We start from the raw sequence: 27,243 nt of genomic DNA, 5'->3' as shown, positions 1-27,243 counted from the left end.
GTCTGGATTTATTTGATGCTTGTTGTACATAGATGTGTTTTGACAGGTTTTCAGAATCAAGTTTGGGGGCGTGCCTTTGGAATTCACAATGTGGCATATTTTTACACCGCTACTGATTTTTCCTCCACTTGGTAATATTGTTCTTTTTACCCTCTCTATTTTTCATTAATCATTCTTTGTCTTCTCACATTGAGGACAATGTAACATTCAAGTTTTGGGATACATTATTGCATTTTTGGTATTACATTTTTGATTGCATGCGCTTGTAAGTTAATAAATTTAATTTTTGGGAAGCAATGATCTTGTAATTTGGAACTTGTTGGAGATTGAAGAATGTGTTTAATACTTTGTGTATAGAGGCAAATGATAGTTTTGAAAATAAAGAAAATCTGAAATGATCATGTTGATTCAAACTGGTTTGTATAAATACTTTAATTAGATTTTCGTCGGATTTCATACTCTTTTATGCTTCACACTTCACAGATGCACACCGGAAACTCAATTGTGAGGCATGCAACCCGATTTACCTTGACCATGACTCAGTTGATTTGAATTGATGACCCTAATGAATGGATATCTTTGGCATTGATCTTAAAATAAAAAATAAAAAATAAAAAATAAAAAAGGTGTGAAAATGAATAAGGATAATGACTAATTTAAGTTCGTAACTTTGCTAACTCAAGTTATTAAGCCCTTGGAGTGTCTTTACACTTAGCACCCTAAAGCTCCGGTTTGGGAGTTGTGATAAGCGCCGAATATTGCATATTCAAGCGCCCTAAATTGCATTAGTTAAGTCCATTATTTGATTTTATTATGCAGATTATCTTCATTTGTGCATTTTTGTTTATTTTCAGGTTCATTGGCTTAAAAGAAGCAAGAATGATGTTTTTGTTGAAATTTTGAATGCAAAGTGCTCAATGCTGAAGCTTGGCAGCAGTGGAACCTGACTTTTGTCGCCATTTTTGACCTAGCAAACTCAAGAACTGGACTTCCATCATAACATGAAAGATTTAGAGCTCTGAATCAGCTTTCCAAATCTTCAAGCGGTTCATCATTCAGAGTTCGGAGCAGAGAGTTATGATCTTCTTATTAGAGGTGCTCAGAACTGCCTGGCAGCAATGAGTTTCTGCCTTGATCTTCAATTTCGACCAACCAGACTTGAGAATTGGATCTCCACCAAAACACAAAGTTTTTATATCTCTAAATCAGCTTTCCAAATATTCAAACGGTTTGTCATTCGGAGTTTGGAGCACAAAGTTATAGCCGTTTTACCAAAGTAGGTCTGAGCGAAGCAAAGCAAGCATGGAGCAATCTGCTCCATTTTCGAGTGCTCGAGGCCCTATTTCGAGCACTCGAAATTCAGGCAGAATGCAGCTCGGGACTCCTCATTTTCAGCCACTTGCTTCATTGGTTTCCTCAATTTGAATCTCCCTCTTTTATGAAGTGGTTGGGAATGTTTTTGGAGGAGAGAGAGGGCTTTGTTAGAGGAGATAAGGCAACCAAAGGCCACACATATCTAACATATTTTTTACAAGATTAGAGGAGAGAGAAGAGAGCAAAGAGGGTGGTGTTCTTGAGTGCTACAGTAGGAGCTCGAAAATGGAGATGGAGGCTTCTTCTTCTTCTTCATTCCTTGCGGTCATGGGTAACTAAACCACACCTAGGGAGGTGATGAAGCCTCCCCTTGTTGTTCATGTTTTAGATTAGGCTATGTTGGGGATTATGATGTATACTTTTGGCATTTTCATAGTTAGAGCATATCATCCCATGTAATGAACTTTAACACTTTTAAATGATTAATGTGAGTTTCTTTTGCTTGTCTTAATGATCTTTGTATTAATCTTATTGCTTGCATTCTCATAGTGACAATGGGAATCAAACTATGATTTGTTTTCAAGGCATTTTGTTAGAAAAATGGATAGTCCATTGCTTAGGAATTTCCTTTGATGGGTTATGCTAGTTTCCTACCTCATGTGCTTTATCATTTGGTTATAAACTTGATAGTTCTTGCTTGAGTGAATATGTTGAGGGCTACACTTTATTTTAGGTAGCTCAAATGTATGAATTTTTGAGGGATTATTCTTGTTTAATGATTTAATGAACTTTTCCAAGAGTGTATGGTAACATAGTGTTGCTATATCTTCCATGACTATTTTATACATTGTACCTCCCCAATTTAACCTTAGTCTAGCATGTACTTAGGGTGTAGTGTGGATTCATCTTCCTAGTATTTTCTACTTGTATCTCACTTCCTTTAATTTAATTGCAATTTATTGTTTTATGCATTTCAATTTCATACATTTGAGCTACCTAAAAAATTCTAGACATTTAGGTTGTATTAGACTAGCGCAGTCCCAGTGGTTTGACTTACCCGACCAATAGCCATATTTTACAATGATTCGTGCTATTGCGAAGGCTGATGTTAATTGACCAACCGATCAAGTTGCTGGCCTAACACTTGCTACATGGGTTAGTTAGAAAGTTTAAGGGACTTAGGCATTGCATTGTCATTCACGAAACAAAAATAAATAAATATGGTTCGTTGGAGTTCGTAGCCTTGCCAACTCGAGTTATTAAGCCCTTAGAGTGTCTTTACACTTAGCACCCTAAAGCCATCCGGTTTGAGAGTTGCTGGCCTAACACTTGCTACATGGGTTAGTTAGCAAGCTTAAGGGACTTCGGCATTGCACGACCATAATATGTATATAAAAAAATAATTAAAAAAAGCAATAAAAATGTGTATTTTGAATAAATCATGCCTTAGAAACCTCACTTAAAAGGGAAATTCAATGATTTGAAGACTTGTGTTTTGAAATTGGAAAAATAAGGTAAAAGCCACATATTGGGAATCTGGTTCACTTTCATTGGAGTTAGAGTTGATTTCTATTAAAGAGATGACAATTGAAGTATTTATATAGACTATGATGTTGATGCATGAGAATTGAAATATGTTTAGCCATTTTGTTATATCAAGGCTTCATATACGAAAGGTAGTCTGCAAAATGATTCCGACTCCAATACTCTGTCTGTTCCAAGTTGCAAATGAGTTCTGTGTGTATTTTCTTGCACCATAGTTGATGTATGTTGATAGCATTACAAATGTTGTCATTTTTGTTAAAGATCTTCATTTTTGGTTTTGCTATGGGACTAGCAAAATGTAAGTTTGAGGGTGTGATAAGCGCCGAATATTGTATATTCAAGTGCCCTTATTTGCATTAGTTAAGTCCATTAGTTGATCATATTGTATATATTAGCTTCATTTGCATGTTTTTGTTTACTTTCAGGTTGGTTCCCTAAAGATAGTTAAAAGTGAGGCTTTGTTGAGTTCGTGAATAATCAAAGCATGCCGTTGCTGGGGACTTTCATTTTTACCTAAGCTAGTGACCCATTGATCTCATGTTTTCCCTGCAAAAAGCGCTAAGGAGGATGGTCGTGTCATCGGCCCAAGCAAAGATCAGCTCAAGCAGCAAATGCAGTGCTCAGAGGCATTACGGGCCCCGCCATACACCTGCGGGCGCCCACTGATCAAGGTAGAAACATTGTGAAAATGCGAGGCCCCATCATGCCTTGCGGGCCCCCACCATGTGCAGCGCTGAACCACCTTGACACCATGCGGGCGCCCGCCAATCTGTAGAGTGCAGACCACCAACTCCATGATTTTGCTCAAATTGTCCCCTTTGACCCATTGTGTGGTTCTGCAATCTCCTAAGGATGATGAGCCACGAAATTAGAGTGGTTGGGAGGATATCTTGGATATATAGAAGACTTGTAAGGTTGTAAAGGGTGATCTCACATTGTAAGGATATTTCTAGTGAGAGATATATTTGTTCTTGAAAGCTTGGGTTATAGGTGGTCTCTAGGTGCGAAAATGGAGAGGATAAGCATCTCAACTCCTTCATTCCTTGTTCCTATAGGTAACTAACTCCCTTTCTAGGGAGGTGATGAAGCCCTATCTTGTAAGCACGCTCTAATTTTGATTTTAATTTGGGGAATGAAATGTATATATGGTAGTTTCATAATCTAGAGCATTAAACTTGATGTATTGGAACTTAATTTCTATAAATGATTATGTTGAAGCTATTATCTTGTCGTAGATTATAATTTCTTATGATTGTATGACTTGCATTTTCATAGTGACAATGGAAATGAGATTGTGAAATGGGTTTAATGGCATGTTGTTTGAGAAGCTTATTAGTCCATAGCTTAGGGCCTCCCTTTGACGGATTAATCTTGATTCTTGACTCCATGTGCTATCACCATAGTTATTGAGGGGTTTGATAGTCCCTAGCTTAGTGAGCATGTCATAGCTACACTTTAATTTTGGTAGCCCAAGCATATGGAACTTTGAGGGATTATGCTTAATTCTTGATTCTATGAATTTCTTAAAGATAATGTGGTAATCTTGAATTTTCATATATCATTGCCATGTATCTAGGTTGTTTCCCAAATTAATCATGAGTTAGTATGTTTATAGGGTAGGTGGTGGATTCACTTCCTTAGTCCTCTCTACATATTTTTCCTCTTTTTTTAATTTCCTTCAATTTATTTTTTATGCACAATTTAACTCCAAATACCAAGTGACAAACCAACGAGACTTTTTTTATATGTATGCTGCAGTTTTGGGAATATTCTATATTATTTGCATTGTACATTGGGACATGATAGATTAGTTTAAGGCCAAGTGAGGCTATTACATTTTTTTATGCATTTCAACAGGTTATGGTTGGACCCTTTTTAGCAGAGATCATGCTGATTTTATTTTTTTATTTTTTATTTTATGACTAGTATCATTTTAGGTGGTTACGGTCTCTGTTTATCAGTGTAGTGGAATCAGATGCCAAGAATTTCCTGCGCGCAATGCTGGAATGGAAAGGGTAGAGAGAGAACCTAATACAAATCGGTTGCTCTCAAGGCTCGAATCTATTTTTCATGCTTGTCGGTCCAAATTACCATTGCACCTAGGGCACAATCTCCCTTGCAGACATGCTAACTACTATTCAAAAATAATTGCACACTGTTAAGAGTCATTGTCAAGAATTAGAATACATATATTCATTCATCTCAGGAAGAACCAAAGCCTCACCTTTCTTGAAGAACTGAGCGAGCTGAATTTTTTTCTAAGGGGTTGTTTATCATTTAAAATTAGTAGTAGCAGCAAGTAGCTTTACCCACATTTCATGATATATATATATATACAAGGGCGGATGCAGCATGTGCCCAGGGGGGGCAGCTGCCCCCCCCCCCCCCCCCCCCCCCCCCCCATGCTGCCCCAATAGAATTTTTTATTTTTTTATACATAAATTTGTAAAAAATGATAAAATGCCCCCCCTAAAATTAATAAAATGACCCATTTGCCTCTGAATCCATTAAATTTTATTTTATTTTGTGCATATAATTTATAAATATTTATAAAACACCCCCATAAAATTTATAAAATTATCTCCCATAAAATTATCTATTTCTAAAAATGTCTTTAATTCTTTATTCTTTTTCCTTATTATTCTTCAAATTTCTTTTTGTCGTCTTCAAAAATTTTGATATTCTCTTTCTACAATTAAAGTCTATTTTTTCCTTTAAAATTATCTCATATATATATATATTTTTTATTTCATTTGCTTCTTAAAAAATTCCTTTTTTTCTTAAATTTTTTTTTTTTTCCACTCATGCATAATTTATATGCAATTAACCTTCTTTTTCTTTTTTCTCTTTATATTTATTTTTTCTTCCATTGTTGTTACACTATTATATTTTAGGCATGTTTGAAAAAAATTATTTTGTCAGTGCTAACATGCCCCCCTGAACCAAATTCCTGGCTCCGCCCCTGTATATATATATATATATTTCTTTATTTTTTTCGGGAGATGACTTAAGATGAAATTCATGGAAGTACAAGGCAACTAGCTAAAAGCAGAGGAAATTAGTCCAGAAGCAGAAAGGGGGTCATATTCTTTTACTTCAAGTTGATTAAAAGCAAAGTCCTGTTGATACCCTTCTGTTTAGGTTGAGCATATTCCATTACTACTAGATGGCTATTGCATATCAATTTATGTTAAATTTTGACTTGCCTGTTCCATATGGAAGTACAGATCTTAAATGGATCCCTATGATTGTTGAATTGTCGTGAAGGAAATAAAAAGTCGCTTGGATAATGTATAGAGCAATGATACATCTTTCGAATTTGAAGACACTGAATAGAGAATTTGTGAGGGGTGTGGGTCCCACCTCATATGATGTGGTGGGGCTCACATCTCCACTCACATGACACATAGTCGGCATCCTCCGAATTCAGAAGATATATCATTTTTCTAATGTATATTGTAGTTTCTCAAGTTATTCTTGAATCAAGTAATGCTATTTAGACCGATTTGTTTAGCCAAGAAGTTTAACTGAAGGGATTTTTATCTCCAGGATGGAATGGATAAGTTTAAGTATGGGTTCCATCGACTACATCACAAGGATACAAACTCTTCATGCCTTTGAAAAATCGGCCTAAGAAGCATTTTTTAGTGCAAATGAAGCAATTGTATTGCAGAGACATTGCCCATTCCTTATCCTCCTCATTGAACCAGGATTTGATTATTTTTTTTTTTCTAACCATTGAAAGCAATGAACCACATTAACTATTTCTTCTTTTAATCAATGGACCTTGTGGGAAACCAGATGGAAAATTAAGAGAGTGAGAAATGGTGGTTCTTGTAGCATTTCCCTTGTTTTGGCATAAGCAGACATTGTATGATGGGACTCAAGTGAATACACACACACACACACACACACACAGGAAGAGACACAGATTAGAGATATAAGCACATGTTTTCACACACATATACATGTCCATGTGTGTATGTGTAAGACACACACACACACAGGAAGAGACACAGATTAGAGATATATGCACATGTTTTCACACACATATACATGTCCATGTGTGTGTGTAAGTGAATTATGTGAAATTAGCTAACAAATAAGTTTGTAGGATTTTAGTTTACCCCCAAATTACAATCCTAGAAAATAGTAATTTCACTCATTCCTTGAGACAAGTTTAGGTTTTGTTTGGTCGAGTTTTGGAGAATAGTTTTCTGTTTTCTGAGAACTGAAAATCAAAAAGGTATAAAAATAACTTGCTGAGTTGTCAGTTTTTGGAAAACTAAATTAAGAAAAGACATGTTTGCAAAGAATGACCTTTTATACTTCTCTAAAACAAGTTTTCAGTTTCTGAATATTTCATTACTGTTTTTAGAAAACTCAACCAAACAAGTTCTAAGGTTTCCTATTTCCCATTCTTCACTGTTGTTTCAAAGTAGTACTGCAAATTCTGCAATATTGCAGGATAGCCATTGAATATATATATAGCAAGATAAATCAATAACCAAGGCAGAAATTTCTGGTTTTAACCATAGATATATTACAAACACAAAAAGGAAGGAACAGAATAAACTGCAAATGATAGCATGAGCACAACCACTTATCATGAACATGGAACACGGTTATGCTTGAGCCAACTCAAGGAAGGAACATAAAAACTTTAAAAACTTAATTGGAAGAAAGGCATTGCCTTCCCTTTGCCCCTATGACTTGCCTTTGTACCCTTTGCATCCATCATGCATGGAAGAGGATCACCACTTTCTTTCTCTTCTTCCTCCACATCTCTTGGAGTGTCGCGGCACGAAATCCGAGTTCAGGCACACAGCATGCACTGATGAAATGGATGGTGAAATTGCTGTTTCATCTACTCCTGTCATGTATATATATATATATATATATAATCACCCTTCACCCAAGGAAACATTGGATTACAACAAGAGTAGTGATATTGGGGGAACTGTAAAAGTGAATTGTCTGACTTATGAGTTTCGAATGGTCATACGTAAGTAAGACAATTCACTTTAAATAATCAGAATCATTTTTTTTTAGTAACAATCTAAGTCATTTTTTACCATCCGCTATATGAATCGTATGTTTCTTTTTGGTATATTTAATATCTTATATTTTTTGGAATCGGTTAAAAATAAAATAAAAAATAAAAATAAAAAATGGAAAGAAGAAGAAGAAAACTTCAACATAGAGAATCGCATCTTGAATGGTCCCCATAACATTATTCTCATAGTAGGTCCTTAATTTATACTTATCCCCCACTAAGAATATTTTTTTTCCTCGTATATAAATTACATTAGTCTAGAGAGGAGAGAGAGAGATTAGGGGAGAAGGAAGAAGAATGTCAGCTAACAAGTGGCAGTGTTTTGTCAAAAGTAGTTGATTAGAGGGATAAACAAAAGTGAAAGGTCATTAAAAGTAGTTAAGAGAGAATATAGAACTAGATATGCCTCTCTCTTTATAGGGTACAAACACATTGGACCGTCCACTTCTCACAACACTAATGGTTATCGGAATCAGTATCCGACGGCACTAATCAATTTAAGGAGCAAAGATGGAAAGGGGGTACCATAAGCAATGAATAGCCAAAACATAAGTTTTTTTTAATAAACATACTTATCTGGAGATGACAAGTGTTCTATTTATTAAAAATAAAAATTAATATGTAAAAAAAAAAAATAAAAGAAATTTTAACTACTTCTCTCTTATAATTAAGATTCTGGTGTCATGCACAGTGTTCCAAACACTAATCCGGCAACGTGGAGACAATGTTTTCAATTTAACAATTGAACGGTTCAGAACACGAGCTCACGTAAAAGCACTCTCAGCATAACTTTTTTTTCTTTATAAAAAGTGATACCATATATATATATATATATATATATATAACATTTGATAAGATAGTAATGTATAGGATAGTGTGATGATTTAAGTCTCTACCATTTAACAATAAAGGATCATTACTTAATTTATTTTTTTTAAAATGACATTATCGCATATATTATGGATTAGACTATTAAAATTATATATTTTTAGGACATTTTCCATATAAAATCTGAATTTCCAACAGCAAAATTTTAAAAAGTTCATTTAGGTGGAAAAAAAAATTATAAGAAGAAATTCTACTTTATTAATATTACATCCTTCGATTTGCAAAAATAATTTTGCAAGATAAGAGCCTATGAGACACTTTCATAGAGTTCCCGCCAAGTCAAGCCTATGTAATGGACTAACATAATGCTCATAAACTAGAGAAATGATGGTAGATGTCCCATTTCAAAGGGAGTTGGAAAAGAATGCAAATGGTAAATTTTATGTGAGAGAGATGATTAGATAAATATATAAGAAAATAATTGAGAGAAAAGCTGTCAAAGAGAGAAAACAAACCTTTAGAAAGAGAAAATAAAATATACATTTGTAGAAGGATCACAAGAGTACTTAACAAAAAAATAAATAAATAAATAAAATAATAAATAAACAAAGGAGGTACCTTAATGGTGTTTGCAATAAGCTCATGACTTTCAATCATTCGATTATATTTATTCAACTCGCATCTTCTCAATTATTAGGTATAGGGCCTATTAATAATAAAATTCGAATAAGAAAGTTTAGTGGTATAACCAAATACAATGTAGATTTGAAAATGTCCCAATTAAAAAAATATAGAGTTGTTTGTCTGGAAGGTACGTGACAAAGAGAGCAATTAATGAATAGAAAAGAATGAAAAAAAGAGAATTGATTGACTGACTGTATTCATATGGAATAAAGATAAAAATGATGACAATTACAACTAGGATTGTAAGCGGCCAAATGAACCAAACCGAATAGAGCTTGAGCCTATTTGTGCTCGGCTCATTCATTTGTGGGAGCAATTAATAACAAAAATATTAAATGAATATGTTCACAGGCCTCGGCTCATTTAATAGCAAAAATTGTTCGGACTCAATTTGAGCTTGCGTTCAAGATCATTTTGACTTATTCATCAATTTATACGAGTCTGCACATGTCTATGTTCATGAATATATTTACGAGTTTACGTTCATAAACTTATGTGTTTAAGAGCCTATATAAGTCTAAGTTCACAAACATATATGAGCCTACACGAGTTATTGTTCATGAGCCTAGACGAATCAAGCTCAATGTTGTTCGGGATTGACTCGGTTACTAAATAAACTTAAAAATTTGGCTCAAGTTTAACTCATTTGCTTAATGAACGAACTCGAACCAAACTTTAGACGAGTCGAGCCCATTAACGAGACTTGGCTTGATCCAACAGTTGAAAGGGCATTGTATTCAATTGGCAATATAAACTGTACATAAAACCATCAAAGTAAAATCATTCCCCCATTTAAGTGGTGTGGAAAAATCCATTGGAATATTTGAAAGAAACTGAGAGAAAATGAAAAGAAAGAAAAAAGCAAGAGACTAATGTTAATGTGCAAACAATCAGCATATCTCACAGACGCGATCAAACGCTGCAAAAGCATCAAACAAGTCCACCAAGTCCATGCACAGACCATCACCAGAGGCCTCCTCTCTCTCTACCCTTCTTCCTCTCTCATCCTCACCAACATCCTCCATGCCTTCACTTCACTTCTCACTCCACCACCACCTTCCCATCATCCCCATCTCTCCATTCGCTACGCCATTGCCGTCTTTCACCTCATCAACAACCCTTCAACCTTCTGTTACAACACCATCATTCGTGCCCATACCCTCCTCTCGTTCTCTCACAATGCCTTCCTCTTCTTCACCCGTATGCGCCGCCTCTCCGTCCCGCCCGATGCCCACACCTTCCCTTTCGCTCTCAAAGCTTGTGCACAGCTCCGTTCACTCTCACTCGCCAAAACCCTTCATTCACAATCCTTCAAGTTTGGGTTTTCAGCTGATATATTTGTATGTAACTCCCTAGTTCGCGTATACTCTGTTTCTGATCAAATTCATTATGCTTATCAGGTGTTTGATGAAAGTACTCAAAGGGATATTTGTTCGTATAATGTGTTGATTGAAGGGTTTGTTAAGGCGGGTGAGACTGGACGAGCACGTGAATTGTTTGAAGAAATGCCTGAAAGAGACGCAGTTTCGTGGGGTACCCTCTTGGCTGGGTATGCGCGAATGAACCAATGCAGAGAGGCGATTGAGCTCTTCGAGCGGATGGTTGCATTGGATGTTCAGCCTGACAATGTTGCATTGGTTTCGGTTCTCTCTGCTTGTTCACAGTTGGGGGAGTTGGATAAAGGCAAGGCTATACACCATTATATTGAAGAAAATGGGATTCGTATAGAGGCGTTCTTGTCAACTGGCTTGGTGGATCTGTATTCAAAATGTGGGTGCATTGAGAATGCTAGGCAAATCTTTGAATCTTGCCCTGACAAGAATTTGTTTGCGTGGAACGCGATGATTGTTGGACTCGCGATGCACGGTCAAGGCTGGCTGTTACTTGATTACTTCTCAAGAATGGTGAAGGCCAGAGTTCAACCTGATGGGGTGACTTTCTTAGGAGTTTTGGTGGGGTGTAACCATGCAGGTCTTGTTGATGAAGCCAGGCGGCTTTTTGAAGAAATGGAAACTGTTTATGGGGTCCCTCGAGAACTCAAGCACTATGGATGCATGGCTGATTTGCTTGGGCGGGCTGGTTTAATCAGAGAAGCGATGGAAATGATAGATGCAATGCCAATGAGAGGCGACGTGTATGTATGGGGTGGTGTGCTTGGTGGATGTAGAATACATGGGAATGTTGAGGTTGCAGAGAAAGCAGCTGAGCATGTGATACAGGTGAAACCTGAAGATGGTGGAGTGTATTCAGTCTTGGCCAATATTTACGCGAATGCAGAGCAATGGGACGACTTGGCAAAGATAAGGAGATTGAGAGATTGTAGGAGGGTCAAGAAAAGTGCTGGTTGTAGTTTGATTCAATTGAATGGGGTGACACATGAATTTGTTGCAGGGGATAGCTTGCATCCTCAAACTGATGAGATATATGTTGTTTTAAATAGTATTGGACAACATCAATCTGAAGCATTCTAGATATACACTTTGAATATATAACATTGTTGTTCTTGTCATCGCTTCATGAGAGTACTGTTGTTCATGAAGTACCTCAAAGGGTTAAATTGCACAAGTTTGAGGCCAACATACTGAAAATATAGTTGCCTCACAGTGCTTGATGTTTCTTCAGAAGTGTGTTCAAGATCTGGGTAGTTGCCATACAGGATGGCCACTGCTCTGGGGCCTCTCGGCATACAGATCCTTTCTCCCCGTAACGTTAAGTTCTTGAAAATTGTTTTAAAAAAATATAAAAGAAAGCACGCCTCTTTAGAAAACAGTCTTCAAAAACTACCAACCAAAAGTTGATTTTAATTTTTCATTATGCCAAACTACTGAAACTCAGAGTTAGTTATCATTAAAGTATGCCCTAACATGTGCGCGAGCACGCGCAGACACACACATACACATACATGTTGAGTGCAGAAACATTTGTAGTCCATCTCAGGACTTCAAGCAGTCTGTCAGCAGGCAGAAACCTTCCATTGAGAAAGGATTGAATGCCAAACATTGTACCCCTATTGCTTGCCTACAAGACCTTTTATCTTGACAATGTATGCTCAAAACTAGGGTCTGATGATATAATGCTTCATTCGTGAGCTCTCCAACTTGCTGTGATTTAATCAATACAACACATCCAATGAAATAAGTACAGAAATAAAACCAGAGAAATGGTTGGTCCAGTGTTCATAGCCCTCCAGACAATGGGCACTAGACCTTTTTGCATTGCCTCGCTGATATTTTACAAGTCACATACTTGCATTTGCCTTTGCTTCCATTTCCTAAATGATATAATGACATTATCTAAAAGATTAATTGATAAAGAAAGATTTATTAATTTTTCAAATTCAAAATGTAAGCAGAATCTTAACGTCAGTAAGGGAATTTACAACTACGTTTTAGATTAGAATAAAATTAAACACATCTCTTAATGTGATTATGCCTTCCACACGCTGGCTACCAGCGTTGGTGACAATAACACGCCGCACCGCTGAAACAAGAAGAGGAACAAGTCAATTTTAAACCTTAAAATATAAATAGAAGACTACATCAAATATGAAAAAAGCGAAAATGCATGAAAATACGAACCTGGATCTGAAAGGAGCTCCATGATCCTATACAAGGGATCAGAATGTGTACATGTACCATACCTATGATGGTTTGCTTCATCTATCAGCTCCAGTGCCTGGATCAGATTCCGAAATTAGACAATTTTCAAAATCATATACTACGTAACATCTTCAGTTACATTTGTTGCTTACAGAACAGCTTGTTATGACACTCTATGTATTAACAAAATTTTAGCAATCCATATGGTTATATTTGGGAAAATTACCTCCAAGTCCTACTTTTGAAGCTTAAAAACAACTAACCGTTTAATCCCCCAAACCACCCCCACCCCCTCAACAACAAGAACAGCACACACAAGGAAAAAAAAAGAAAAAAAAAAAAATCTGTGTTGGCTCCTAAAATTAGCATGATAGGATCCTCATTCACTATCTAACTTTAAACTGTGTCGGCTCCTAAAATTTTCAACTTGCTTCAAAGGAGCAAATTATCTGTGTGCACTTTCGAATGTCTGATTACTCGAGCATTAGGATTTCTCTTGTAATGATTGTTATATTTTGGGGAAGCATACCATTGTTTTCCCCTTAAAAGAGGGTATAATTTTTCAAACTAAATTAAATATCCCGTAGTGCAAAATTTTAGTGTCATTAATACAAAAGGATGGTGAGATCACTGGTGATATAACTAATAGGATATGGGCACAGGTTGGACAAAATGGAGGCAAGCTTGTGGTGTTTTGTGTGACAAAAGAAGACCATATAAACTAAAAGGAAAATTTTATAGAACAGTCCTTACGCCAACTATTTTATATGGTCCGGAGTGTTGGGCGTTAAAAAGGAAGCAAGAACAACGATTTATGTAGCAGAAATGAGGAGATGTTAAGATGGTGATTGTTGGAGTGACTAGAAAAAATAGGGTTACTAGGTGTAGTGCCTATTAGTGACAAGATTAGAGAGAGTGGACTTAGGTGGTATGAACATATACATAGAAGACCTACAGATACACCAATGAGAAGAGGGAGGATAATTTGCATAGAGGGTAGGAGGTGCAGAGGGTGTCCGAAATTAACATGGAATGAAATTATTAGAAATGATTTTAAAAAGTTAAATATTAGATAAGAAATAGCATGTGATAGAAAATAATGGAAAAATAGAATTCATGTGGCCAACCCCACTCATATGGGATTAAGGAAAGGATGATGATGATGATGATGATGATAGTGCAAAATTTACAAAATCTTGATCACGGTTTCTGAAATCATGTAAGTTGGCAACTTGGATACATGTGTAAAAAGAAAACCTAAAGGATTTGCGTGTGACATTTATGACTGTCGAATATAGTTTTGACTCAATAGAAAATTTAAAAAATGTCAACTCAAGCCCGCAGAACTGCCTGAAGTGTATAATTCATATCCAGACAATTCAACATAAACTGTCCTATTCACATCACCCCAATCCCACTACTAATAAAATGCTCAATAAATAAAGGAGTATAGTGGAAAATTTGATGAAGTAATGCTTATTGCAATAGTAACTATGAATATTGAATGATAAATCAAGACAATGGGCCAACAGGACTTACTTGAGACATAATTGTCTGATCAAGCTGAATACGAGCGTATACATTGCCCTTTGCCAATGAGGTAATATCACTAACAAACAAGATTATGTATAGATTAATGTTGGAACAATGTAAAAAAGAAACTGAAATCAAAACTCATACATGAGATTCATGTTTAAAATTTTCAAATGTCTTCTTCAAACCACATGTCAATTACCTCCGGGAGTACACATTTATCAGGGCTCCTTTATCATCAACAATTGGTACAGAACTTATTTTCCCTGGAAAGAGGAAAAGATGAAGTACACACACAAGCATAAGATAGCTTAAAAAATTGAGATACATTACTTGCAAAAGCAGAAACTTCTCCAAAAATTCAGGGAAAGATTCAAAAGGATATAAGGTGTGTGAACAATCATACAAGCATATGGTAAACCACTAAAGCCGTATTACTGTTCAAAAAATGACCCTCAATAATAACTATCTTGGACATTTAATGTTTGAAAATTTATGATACAGTCACACCACAACACATAGACCAACAGTGGAACCCTTTGTACAACTAGAACTTTCCAAGGGAAATAATATTAAATCTCCTTCTTTTTGGTAGACAAAATAAGAATAAAGATAGCAACATATAATTGATTATATTGGAATTCACCTCTGTGAAAGCACTAGAGGCCAAAAGGCCCTGCTTACTGTCCAAGAATCTAAACCATTTTGGTGCCCCACCCTTTTCTGAATTGAATAAACAATTTGGAAACTTATGCTTTAGTGCATATATCATTGGAAAATATTCCATAGGATTTTATTCCAATTGAATCTAATATATTTAGTAAAATGTTAATCAATTTATTACTTAAATGCATCAATTAAAATGTCAAATTATACCCAGAATCAAAATGAGAAAAAACAAAGGTTGATGATAATGAAATTCAGTTTGCATGACTGAGATATTTGAAATCCATTTGACAAGGGGCAAAGAGGCTGTTGCAGCCGAAAAAGAATGACATAAACAATTTGGAGGAAGTGCCCAAATAGGAATTTGTGCCATCTAATCTGACTACGAAAGGTCTTCCTAGGCACATGTTTGTTGAATAACCTTGCACATCAGCAGCCTTCAATTAAGTCACGTTTTAAATGTAGCAACAATTAGAAGACGCAATTCAAAAAGCATGCAGTAAAAAGAGCTTCAATTTTTATTTTTTATTTTTATATATAAGTAAGGCATTATTTCAGAATCAGTCTTAGAATGTGCTTCCATGTGTTCTCCAATGCAAAATTAATTTAGGGCTGGCTGCTACGTTTATCAAACACTTGAATAACTAGGCAGCAACTACAAATTGCATAAGCAGGTTTAAAACTCTGGTAAAGCACATCAACCCCTTGTTATGTCTCAGAAAGCACAAAAAATTTCCATTGGCAAAATATAGACAGCTGAAGAGAACTTGTAGGTTCTAAGTTTAATGTTATACATCATAAATTACAACTGGAAGAGATTACTGCATCTATATCAGAAGCATACAAGATAGATACAGTAAACTCTGATGGAGATGCAGATGGAAAAGAAGCAACTCAAGAAATTTAATTGGCTCAATGGGGTTGGAACCTACAAGGGGAAACATAACAAACTCAAGAAAGGCAAATTGGCTCCATAAAACATATTAAATAAAGGGAATAAACGATTCCTCCTAGTTTGTTATCTACCTCGCTGTGATACACATTCTCACATAGATGAGAGAAAGACGGTAACTTGAATTTCTTCACTTTGAGTGAAAATTTAGCAGCTTTTCTAATTTAACAAAATTAAATTTAATAAAACATCAGATTAAACCCATTTTTATGCTCTATTTGTTTTTTCAGAGCTGCAGGTGCTCAAAAATTGAATGATAAGAGTCATAACACTGTAACAGGAAAAACAGATTTTCGGTTGTAGGCATTAGGCAATGAACAAATACAGTTCATCACAAATTCCTGACCTCTAGGGCTCCAAATGTCTGAGGCAAGTCAAGTGCCAAACTGTTTGACTTCATAGAACTTGGACTGTACTTGGCTCAACTAGCTTGCTCAAGTGTAACAAAATTTCTCTGAGTTTAAACTTGAGTCTAACTGAGCTTATTTACATAACCTAATCCAATGTATGTATTCAGAACAAAACTAGTGTTCTAAATTAATTATGCAGAATTGTGATCACAAGCTTACATTATATTTACAAATATCACTCCATTCCTCATCATTTACTATTAATAATATATTCTAGCATACATTTACCTTCAAAAGAATTTTATTTTTTAGCAGTATTGAAGATTTTTCTCCACTGATTAAATCTTCAATAAGGAGCTTATCATTTTAGGGTAAGTACTTAAGCATCTTATGTTTGTGTACACTTTGTCAACTTCTCATGAGCTACAATATCAGTTTAGGCAATTAAACACAATGTTCAAAACTTGGCAAATTTGACCCGACTTTGGCGTAGCCGAGTCAACTTGGAGTCGATTCTGAGTTACGCCGAGATCTCAGGCAGAATGAAAATCACAGCTTCCTTGGCCTGGCTCAGCTAAGACGTGGGCGTCTCAGCCTCCACCAAGTATCAGCCAAGACAGCTGTGATTTTCGAGCCGCTTACCAATATATATATCTAAACTTCATATCAACTTTCATTGGAATGATATAATTCTTTAAGGGTATAAACTCAATATTATGTTAAGACACCTCAGGTTAATTTATTTGATATTTATATATATGTATTTCCTAAAAGAATCATGTAATGACCATTGAAAAATTAAAGGATACTCCAGCAAACCAGACTATATTTTTTTTCCATAAGAGAGAAAATCATAAAACAAACTTTTATCTATTATGAATAAAAATTCAAATACTGAAGATATCTACTTCTAGAAAATAAAATTATGTGGAATGAAGAACACTGAAACATCAGTATAAAGGTGGGATTTATATCCAGTTGTAGGCACCACAAGGACAATAGGAAGGCCAAATAGAACGATTGAGGCTCTGACATGAGATGCATGTGTATCATTTGAATAATAATAAGACCCTAGAAAGAGTTGAATAGCAAATTTAATTTGTGAAGGTGATCCCCTAAGTATTGGCTTTGACTTCATAAAGGTGTTAACTGTCGGATTGTACTCTGGACTTATTTACAAATCAAGAGGTATCTCTTCACAAGAAGGTCTCTCGTTTCCCGCCCTCCTCCTCTCAGATTCATCGAGAAGCAGGGCAACAATAAGATTGATAAATTAAAAGAGAAAAGAAGTGTGAAAGTACTTTACAGTGATTCAAAAAAATTGATCATTCTATGAGAAAATAATTTCCACAATGAATTCAAAGTGATCATGCTTCTTTGTATCAAATCATAGGCAATTAACAAACAACAAGATTTATTCATTTTTACCGGTGACTGACCAGATTTGATAACCTTATGAAACTTTTAAGAAACTTGGAAATACTAAATAACCATTTCTTGTAAATTTTAGTTATTGGAACTAAACTCAACACAAACAAAGCCTTTGTCACAAGACTCACAACTGTTAGGATCACTACTTGAAAATATTACACCATTCTGATATCTCTAACATCCTTGGTCTTCCTGTCATCCCACAATGGCTGTTTTTATTTATCATTCTCAAATGTCTCTCCAACAACTCTCAATCTGGACGTGAGCACTTCAGCAACACCTCTGCTGGGACATGTACCTTTATTGTGCAACATGGTATACCACAAAGCATTGTTAGTATCCTAATGAACTGCTCAAACAAAACTCCAGAAGAGATCCCACACTTCTCCCACTAATTCATAGAACGAAACCTCCTTATTATGTTTGCTAAAGAATTATGGTAATATTGAAATAACTTAAATCTAGTCTAATGTTTAGTACAGTATATCAAACCACAAGACCAGGAGTAAAGTAAAAAAAGAAAGAATACAGAAGGCAGATGTGGCTTCCATAGTAATTGCATTTCTTATTTTGCAACTAGAATCACCAAAACAATAAGGCCTAGTTTGGTATGCAGGAATGGAATGAAGATGGGAATGGAATGAGAATGGGAATGGAATGGAATGGTCATTCTCATTCTCTTGTTTGGTTGTAGCTATGATTGGAATGAACTAAGTGATGGTGGTGGTGGTGGTGGCGGTGGCAAAATGCGGTGGTGGTTCCGGTGGACGGCTGCGGTGGGGGCAAAAGGAGGCAGTGGAAGGTGGTGGCAAAAGGCGGTGGCAACGGCGGCAGTGGTGGAGGTGGAGGATGGTCGTGGTGGTGGAAGGTGGCGGTGGTGGAAGGCGACAACGGTGTCGGTGGTGGTGACGGAAGGTGGTGGTTGTGGTGGTGGTGGTGGAAGGCGATGGTTGTGGTGGTGGTGGTGGTGGTGGTGGTGGGTGGTGCTGGTGGTTGGGGAAGGCGGTGGCAGTGGTTGTGGACCTTGTGGTGGCGGTGGTGGTGGCCAGAAATTTCATTCCTTGGAATGAATTTTCATTCCATCCATTTAGAAGTGGACTGAATTTTCATTCCTTGGAATGGATATTCATTCCAAGGGAATTAGTCATTCCCATTCTAAATGTCATACCAAACAAGGGAATGGTTGGAATGGAATATCCATTCCTGTGTACCAAACATGACCTAATATAATTGTTGAACGATTAAATATTAAAGTCTCTAACAGTTTAAGCTTTTGGAGTAGATATTAACATGGTATCGGAGCCAAAGGTCTCGAGTTCAAACCTCACCGTCACCCTGATATTTAAAAATTGAAACACGTGCTAGACCAAAAGAAGGCCACACATGAGGGGGTGTGTTGAAGAATTAAATATTAAAGTTACACCCTCTCTAACAGTTTAATCTTTTGGAGTAGATGGTTGCTAACAATAATGAATTGAAATTAGTCGCTACTATTGGAATTGAGTGACAACTACAATAAACTGAGATTAAAAAAAAAAAAAAACTCATATTCAACTCTAATATTGTTAATAGTAATAAATACAACAGGGCCTAAATAAATAAATAAATAGTCAGCAAAAATTGCATGTTTTGGAATAAAATCAAAAATAAAATAACAAACTTATGTTTATTTATAAGTGATAAAAAATAAAATAAAATAAATGGAACAAAAAATCATGGTCATGCATTAAAATCTAGAGCGAAACAAGCACACACACACAGCATGCACAAGCACGTCTATGGGAAGTTTTATGTGTACACATGTGTAAATGTTGGTCTATAATGTATCTTTTTCTGGAAAATGCAAAAAAAAAAAAAAAAGAAAAAAAAAGGTCAATGTTTACCTTCTATTAATAAATTAAGAGCAGAACTAAGAGGGTCAGTGGGACGTAAACTTAATAGTACACGGCCACTTCTTCCAACTTCTCTCCAGGTACCCAAATGAAGTGTACCAATTGGTTGTTGTAGAAGAGGCAGATTTCCAAGACGCTGCCTTAAGAGCCTGCACATATCTGAGTTCTCACCAGAGAAAAAGAAAAAGTAAGCAATTAACAACATATACTAATGTGAGAAGTAGTCTTTGAATAATTTGACAAAACACACATTTTAAAATTCCAGAGAGGCATGCTATATGTAACAACTGTGGACAGGATCCGTCTTGCATTGAGTGGATAACAGGAACTGTAGATATCTTATTTTGCAGAATCCTCAGAGCCACATCTTTTAGTGACTCATCTGGACCAGCCTGCGGGTAACAAAGGAAAACAAAAGGGAAAATAACTACAAGGATACAATTCTATTGAAGCACTCACATAAGACAACGGAAACATAAACCTGACAATGGAACAAGCACTAATGAAATATTTCTTCAAAATTTTCCCACCGAGGAATTCCTTGTTCTCTCTCATCTCTTTCCAGAGGGGGGAAATGAATAAAAGAGTAAAAAATCAAGGATTTCATCCATAGAGAATTGATACAGGCTAACCAGTGGAAGAGCCCATAAATACTTTGTGTGAGCTAGAGTTTTTACTTGAATTAAAGGTCTTCTATGCAGCAGTTGTGTTGGCCCAACAGCTTCTCTATGAAGTTGGAATTTTACTTCTTTCCAAGCAGAAATTGTATGCATTTCAAGTTGTTCATTGATCACCATTGGACGATTTCTGTGTAACTGCAGGAATGAGAAATTTAAGTTATTACTATTAGAAAAAGATTACTTCAAGAATAGCAAGTCAGACAAGTGTTTAGAAAAAATATATATATATACATATAATTCAAAACACAAGGGGTTACAAAAATAGTATAACCATAAATGTGTGTGACAAAAAATTTAGCAAATTAAGTTGCTAGTAAACTGCTTATGCAAGTCAGTTTGTTTAAATTGATTTACTGGTCAGAAAGCAGTGAGATCACTCAAAGAAAACCAAGTCTTGCAGTATCTACACGATGTACATGATTTTTTTTTTTTTCCCCATGAAAAATGACTGTTGGGATACAGGGCCGGTATTAATAGCCTTTGAATGTAAGTTTAGCGGAAGAATAAGTGTAAAAGAGGACATTGTTTTGTATAGGTGTTTGGGAAGACATTATCAATTGTTGCTCAAGTGAAAGCAGTTTCTTTGTTGTTGGATACAGAATAGATAGTAACATTTCAAGTTAGGATTTGTGCCTCAAATTCTATTTCTATTTTAGAGTTATTTTATATGGTAATTTCTTGTAAGGCAAGTCTTTGACTCTAAGGGACTTTTATGTAAGGCAAGTCTTGGCCGCTAAGAAATTGTAATCCTTATCCACTAAGGAATTGGGCGTGGGACCCTATAAATAGATACCTAGTATTGTTGAAAGGTATGAGTTGAGAGACATGTAGCCCGTGGAGGGCAGCCTCGTGAAGGAGTTGCGTGTGTGCAAGATGGGTAGAGGGTATTATGGGTTTGGTAGAGTGAACAATGAAGACGAGGGAGTCTCGTGAAATGGTACACGGTGCAAGGCTAGGGTATTTGCCACTACCCAGAAATTGAGAGTTTACGTACATGTTTCGATGTTTGTAATTCTCTACTATTGTAATTCTCCTCATCAGTATAATGGAATCTCCTCATCCGTGGACGTAGCCCTAATTTAGGGTGAACCACATATATCTTGTGTTGTGGTTTGTGATTCATCTTCTTCTTGTTCAAGCTTATTATTATTTGCTTCCGCTATACACCTAATAGTTTAATGTAAGATATTTGTTCTAAGGTTTTATTCTCTAAAATTTTAAGAATCGCAAGGAACAAGAATACAAATGGCAACATATAGTATGCACTGGAAGGATACAAGTTTTATCGATCCCCAAAAATTTGTGGAACTAATCCATGATTGGGAACTAAAAATAGGCTTTTGGCACCTTTGAGGTCTTATTTTAAATAGGTGTCACAATTCGCTAAAGATAAATAATCACGAAAAGATTACTAGAACATCTTTTTGGTAAAGCCACTTGCAATAACGAAGGTGGAAGGATATGAAATGAATTTCCATAGATTAATTTTCTGCCTAGCACCCAAAGATGGCTTTTGTTTCTCAGGTGGCTGGTAGGTAAAAGTTTTTCACAATTGGCCACAATATTTAAGTAGTGGAATATCCCAAATGGACAAGGAAGCAAATTAATGTCTGGGATTTCCTTCTGAGTGTTTTTTTTCCTGGATAAGTAAACAAACAAATAAAAAATCTACACAATATTGAAAGAAAGGTCAGCACAGATATATACTACAAAAAAGATGGTCTCAAATAACAAGCTACATCATGCAAACTATTCTCACAAAGTGGTACATTTAAATCTTGTGAGGATCACTAGTCATGGCCAGCAGAAGTAGAAAACTTGCACTATACCTCCATAAATATCAAAATGAAGTCAGAAGCAGTAAGCATTCCCAAAATCTGTTTGCTGCAGTCATCCCAGATAGGTACAACAGCAAGTCCCTAAAGGAGGAAAAAAAGAATAATAGATAGGATATTAAACATACGAAGTTTTGTGAAACCATCAATGTCAAGTCACACAATTTGAAGGTTTCCGTCAGATTAAAGAAAAAAGGAATAACAAATCGTTGTGCATAAATTAGGATCAAACCAAGGTTATTGATTTTTTTTTTTGGCAAAATTGTGCTAAACACCCCTACATTATCAAGCAGTTGCAACTTGCACTCCTGAACTATCAAATGCACCAATTAACCGCTCAAACTATCAAAACGCAGCACATTGACCCTTTTACCAAACTGCTGTTTGTTTTTGCCATTAAATAATGGTGTGCAATGCCTGCTATAAAATTATTGTATTGACTAAAATATCCAACAAATAACATACTTTGCATCACATCAGAGGCTATGAGATCTAAGCTACCGAGTGTAAATAGGAGTAAAGAGAATTCTTAACACTTTAGCCCTTCATCAGCAAAGGTTCAAGCAATTACATATAATCAATATCTGTGATGCAGGACAGGTGAGAGAATAAGGAGAATGAGAGAGAAAGAGGAAGAAGAAGAGAGAAAGAGGGAGAAGAAGAATAGAGGGTGAAGAAGTCTCAATAATAATCTCCGTAATTAATCAATAATCATGAAAAGTGCCTTCACAATGTATCACCCACATTTTTATAGGCATAACACTAGAATTCTAGTAAAACCCTAATACCAAAATATAGAACAAAATAAATCCTAAATCATCCTCTACATTTACGCCAATAGTAAGTGAATGGACCATGCAGCTCGTCAGAATCTCCATCAATCTGAACACGTGAAAGTAGGATAGATCAAAGAATGAATGCCGAGAATGTACCAACTGCCACAGATAGTGATTAGAATCAGTGAAGAATAGGATAAACCCATCATCTCCATGAAAAACATCCCAGTCAAATTATGGCCCTGAATATGTAAAACTGACTCTTGACTGACACTTGGTTGAGAGTTGAAATGACATGCACCACCAACAGCTGCTAAAGCAATTGTTCCAGTTTAAAAGGGCAAAGAAATTCTACATAGAATAGTCCACACCCACCCAATACTTACATTCCTACAGTGTATTTTAACTAACTTTAGCACTCCATCTACAATTGAACTCGCACCCTATACAGTCATCTTCTCTTCAGCAATTTACCCGATGTATCTTCAAGCACATGCAATGAATGAAGTTACAGTACTAATTCCTTTTCATTAAAATTGTTGTCTAACATGCTTTGTCCATTCGCTTGCCAACTGCACTTTACTCTATAGCAATTGCCTTCACAGGATAGAATCCTTGTCTCCCCAATATTCTCATCAAAAGACCTTCATTATTAGATAGTCGAATCTCAAGGATCGGTTAATTACCTACATCCCACTACCCATCGGATTGTCAAGACTAGACTCTGACACACCCACGCAATCACCAAGCCACAAGCCAGAAGCCAGAAGGAAGAAGTAAGAACAATAGCATGACAAACCAAAGATAAAATATAATATTTTATGGCAGTATAATAGACTCTCCCATAACCAAAATATAGAACTTAAACTACATACCTCTTCGTACATAACATGGCAAGCCTGTTCCATAGCAACTTTAGCATCTAATGCAATGACCTACATTTTACATAATCATTCCACATTCGAATAATCATATACACCCCTATACATGATAAAGGAGAAGAATGATAAATAGAAAATTGAAAACAGATATGAAGAAGGGATTCAGACCTTGCCTGAATTTGGAATCAACTCAAATGTTTTATAACTTGACAAATGCAAGGATAGATGATGACGAGAGACATCTATCATGTTATCTGACCATGGCAACACCAGCTCAGGATGTATGCTACTTGATGATGAAGCCTACTTGGTGTAACAAAGAAGTAGGCAATTCAAATGCATAAGTAAAAAATGCAACAAAAAATAGCAAGTTTCACTAGTTTGTATAAAAGAAAAATAAAATAATAACATCACTTTCAAGTTTCAAAACTGACCAGTTCGTTTACAAGAACAACATTATTAATTCTTCCATATTCATCAGGAACACAAATTTGTTGACCATCAAACCGCCATACGCCATCAACCAAGAATTTATACTGCATTACATATTTAAAGCCAAAAATTCAAAATATTGTAATATAAAATAAAAGAAGAATACTTCTTCTATATCCAAGCCAGCCAAAACCATACTCGTAACATTGAAATTGATGACTACAAGAGAAACATATTAGAAAACTCGAAAAGAAAAAAAAATAAATAAAAAATAAATAAAATAAGTTTTATTGCAACGAAACAGAAAAAGCACACATGCAAGAAAAGCAAAAATGTCACAAAACGGAGAACAATAAATATGCTCATGCACATCTCTGTAAGCTTCTTTAAGTGGGGTAAGAAAGCCATGATTAACAAAACACAGTAACACATGGTACATACTAAATGGAACCAATGTCATGGACAGCCCGACGAGTCATCTACTTAAAAGGACCCGCTGCTTCTTCTTCCATTCCCACTTGAAAAAAAAAAAGGAACTGTCTGTAAATAACTGTATCTTTGTGCATTAGTTTGCAAGAGCATAGGAGCTAACAATTAAAATGACACATGCATCCGAATGTGTAAACCAAAATGCGGATATAGGTGAAACAAATAGTTTTGCAAGTATGTTTGTATGTGTGATAAACTGGGTTGAAGACAACAAGAACACATATGGTACATATATCTTGATATATGTTACATATATCTAATGATACGATTCAGGTAATCCCCAAATCTAATAACACAAAGGAACAAAATTGAATGGTCAATAAGCCCAATTTTTCTCCTTCTACACCTAATGAAAAATTGGGGTATTCAGAATTGTATGTCCATTTTTTGACTCAATTTACACACGCAACAATAAGATTAACATAATCTTTTAGGAAACTTTTAGTAAACATGAAATATGTTAACACTCTCCCTTTGATAGAGATCAGAACGCATAATCAAAATGGGATAAAGAACGTGAAAATAATAGCTTCACATGTATGTGTCAATGTGTTGTTAAAGGCAACAAGGCTACACATGTTTTGGAGAAAGTAGCTTCTATGAGAAGAAAATTTGAACTCTTTTATTTAGATTGCCCCATCCTTCACAACACTTGTATTTAACTTTTTAAGATAAATCTCCTTAAGATTAATAATTAGACCTTTATAAAAGCATAGTTTCTAACACAATTAGTTGGACAGCCTTGAAACCAATTCAAATCATCTAAAACAACTGCTGAAAAGTGGCTAATTCAACCATGGTATATATTCTCGAAATTGTCCGAGAAACTATATCAATAAAAGTATATAAAAATAATATAATCTACCAAAGAAACGAAATAAAATAGTGGACACCCAACAATACTAATTCTAAATCATAAATTTTCCCAATTAGAGTTAAACCTTACAAACTCGAGCATGAAATTTCCTATATTTCATTGGAATTATTTATTTATTTTTTTAGTTTATGTATTTGTTTTTTGACTGAAATTAGTGCCCTTACTGCCACTGTTGACCCCAACCCAAACTGATGTCTAAACCCAAACCAGATTTGTATATTTAATAGATACAATTAAATTTTGCTTCATTTCAAACTCTGAGCAGATATTTGAGTAGAAAGTGAAAGTTCAACCACAAACTTCAATCAATTTTCGTATCAATTGAAACATTATGCCATGTATTTCTCAATCATCCACATGCATAGTACGTAATAAAATGGAAACATGGATCATACCTGATGATAACCTGGGGGAAGATCCTGGATTGCTTGGAAAATCATGGAGGAACCCTCCACCAAAATCATCTGTATGCGCTCAGTCCACCTATACAAATAACAACATCATATATATATATATATATATATATATATATATATTCTAGAGAGAGAAACTGACAACATGTCGAGAAATGAAATGTACCCACTAAAGGAACCGCAGAGGAAAACCTCGCGACCTCCATAGCACCATGTAAACACTGTATGAACCATTCTTGTTGACAATTTTGCTGTCCCCGAACCCCCAATTCACATAGCTCTATATGTGTATACAAGTCTGTGTATATATATACATACATACATATATATATATATACAGAGCAATTTGAAGTAAACAAGAAAAGTGTTTACTAATCGTAGAAGCTGTATCCAACAAGTGAATTCCTATGTAAATCCGCCGGCTAAAACCATAGGCATTCCTTCCCCATAAGACTTTATGCACAAGATTCGCCTAGAAATCTCCGACTTGGAACAAAAATTATGCCACTAAAAAAAAAAAAAAAAAAACAAAAGAGGAGAAAAGGGATAAAGTTAGTCATGGAAGTGTGTATGTGTATTGGTAATGTGTGTGCGTGTGTGTAGACATCTTATATGGAGGGTGTTGTACAGTTTAAAAGAGAGATTCTATTTTCAATTGCTTTCTTTTTGAATTTTTATATAAGAATTTTTTGACTTTGAAAATCAGTAGAACAAAACCAAGTTTCAGAGTAGTGTGGTTGAGAGAGATGTTGAATTGTTGGGTTTCACATGGGTGCATAGCTCTACCAATTTTGAAGAATCTAGATTGGGCCCATAATTGGTGCTCAAGAATCTGATTTCAAATCTTTTTCACTTGACTTGAGTTTGAAAAGTGTGACAGAACTTTTTAAGTCTTAAAATATACAGTATTTTTAAGAAGAAAGAGAGAATAAAATAATAATAATTCACTTTTCTTTTCTTCAAAGCAAATGCATAAAAAAATAAATAAATAAATAAAAAGAAAGAAAGTA

At 35.4% G+C, this 27,243-nt stretch overlaps 2 protein-coding genes across 3 annotated transcripts; one reads left to right on the top strand and one right to left on the bottom strand.

Moving 5' to 3' along the window:
• The first annotated feature begins 10,196 nt into the window (after positions 1 to 10,196).
• On the top strand, positions 10,197 to 12,112 carry LOC132285943 (pentatricopeptide repeat-containing protein At5g61800). Its single transcript, XM_059788181.1, has one exon. It carries the CDS (start codon positions 10,300 to 10,302, stop codon positions 11,896 to 11,898), a length of 1,599 nt encoding a protein of 532 aa, XP_059644164.1. The 5' UTR covers positions 10,197 to 10,299; the 3' UTR covers positions 11,899 to 12,112.
• A 456-nt stretch (positions 12,113 to 12,568) lies between these two features.
• Positions 12,569 to 27,034, bottom strand: LOC132285101 (sucrose nonfermenting 4-like protein). 2 transcript variants are annotated; one of them, XM_059787264.1, is made up of 13 exons: positions 26,400 to 27,034; positions 26,216 to 26,303; positions 24,457 to 24,558; positions 24,191 to 24,325; positions 24,017 to 24,076; positions 22,360 to 22,449; positions 20,528 to 20,665; positions 20,101 to 20,242; positions 19,842 to 20,009; positions 14,762 to 14,825; positions 14,566 to 14,635; positions 13,006 to 13,102; positions 12,569 to 12,907 (listed from the first exon to the last, which is right to left on the bottom strand). In XM_059787264.1, the coding sequence occupies exons 1-13, from the start codon at positions 26,465 to 26,467 to the stop codon at positions 12,816 to 12,818; spliced, it is 1,314 nt and encodes a 437-aa protein (XP_059643247.1). In that variant the 5' UTR covers positions 26,468 to 27,034; the 3' UTR covers positions 12,569 to 12,815. The 2 variants fall into 2 exon arrangements, with proteins under 2 accessions (XP_059643247.1, XP_059643248.1); XM_059787265.1 differs by having other exon boundaries at positions 26,404 to 27,033.
• Positions 27,035 to 27,243: the final 209 nt, after the last annotated feature.

The sequence above is a fragment of the Cornus florida genome, unplaced genomic scaffold (assembly GCF_030987335.1).
Source record: "Cornus florida cultivar Cherokee Brave unplaced genomic scaffold, ASM3098733v1 CherokeeBrave_3.0.0_Hap2_Chr11, whole genome shotgun sequence".
NCBI classification, from domain to species: domain Eukaryota; kingdom Viridiplantae; phylum Streptophyta; class Magnoliopsida; order Cornales; family Cornaceae; genus Cornus; species Cornus florida.
The sequence above is the reverse complement of the archived record's forward strand: the minus strand, read 5'-3'. Positions and strand labels throughout refer to the sequence as shown.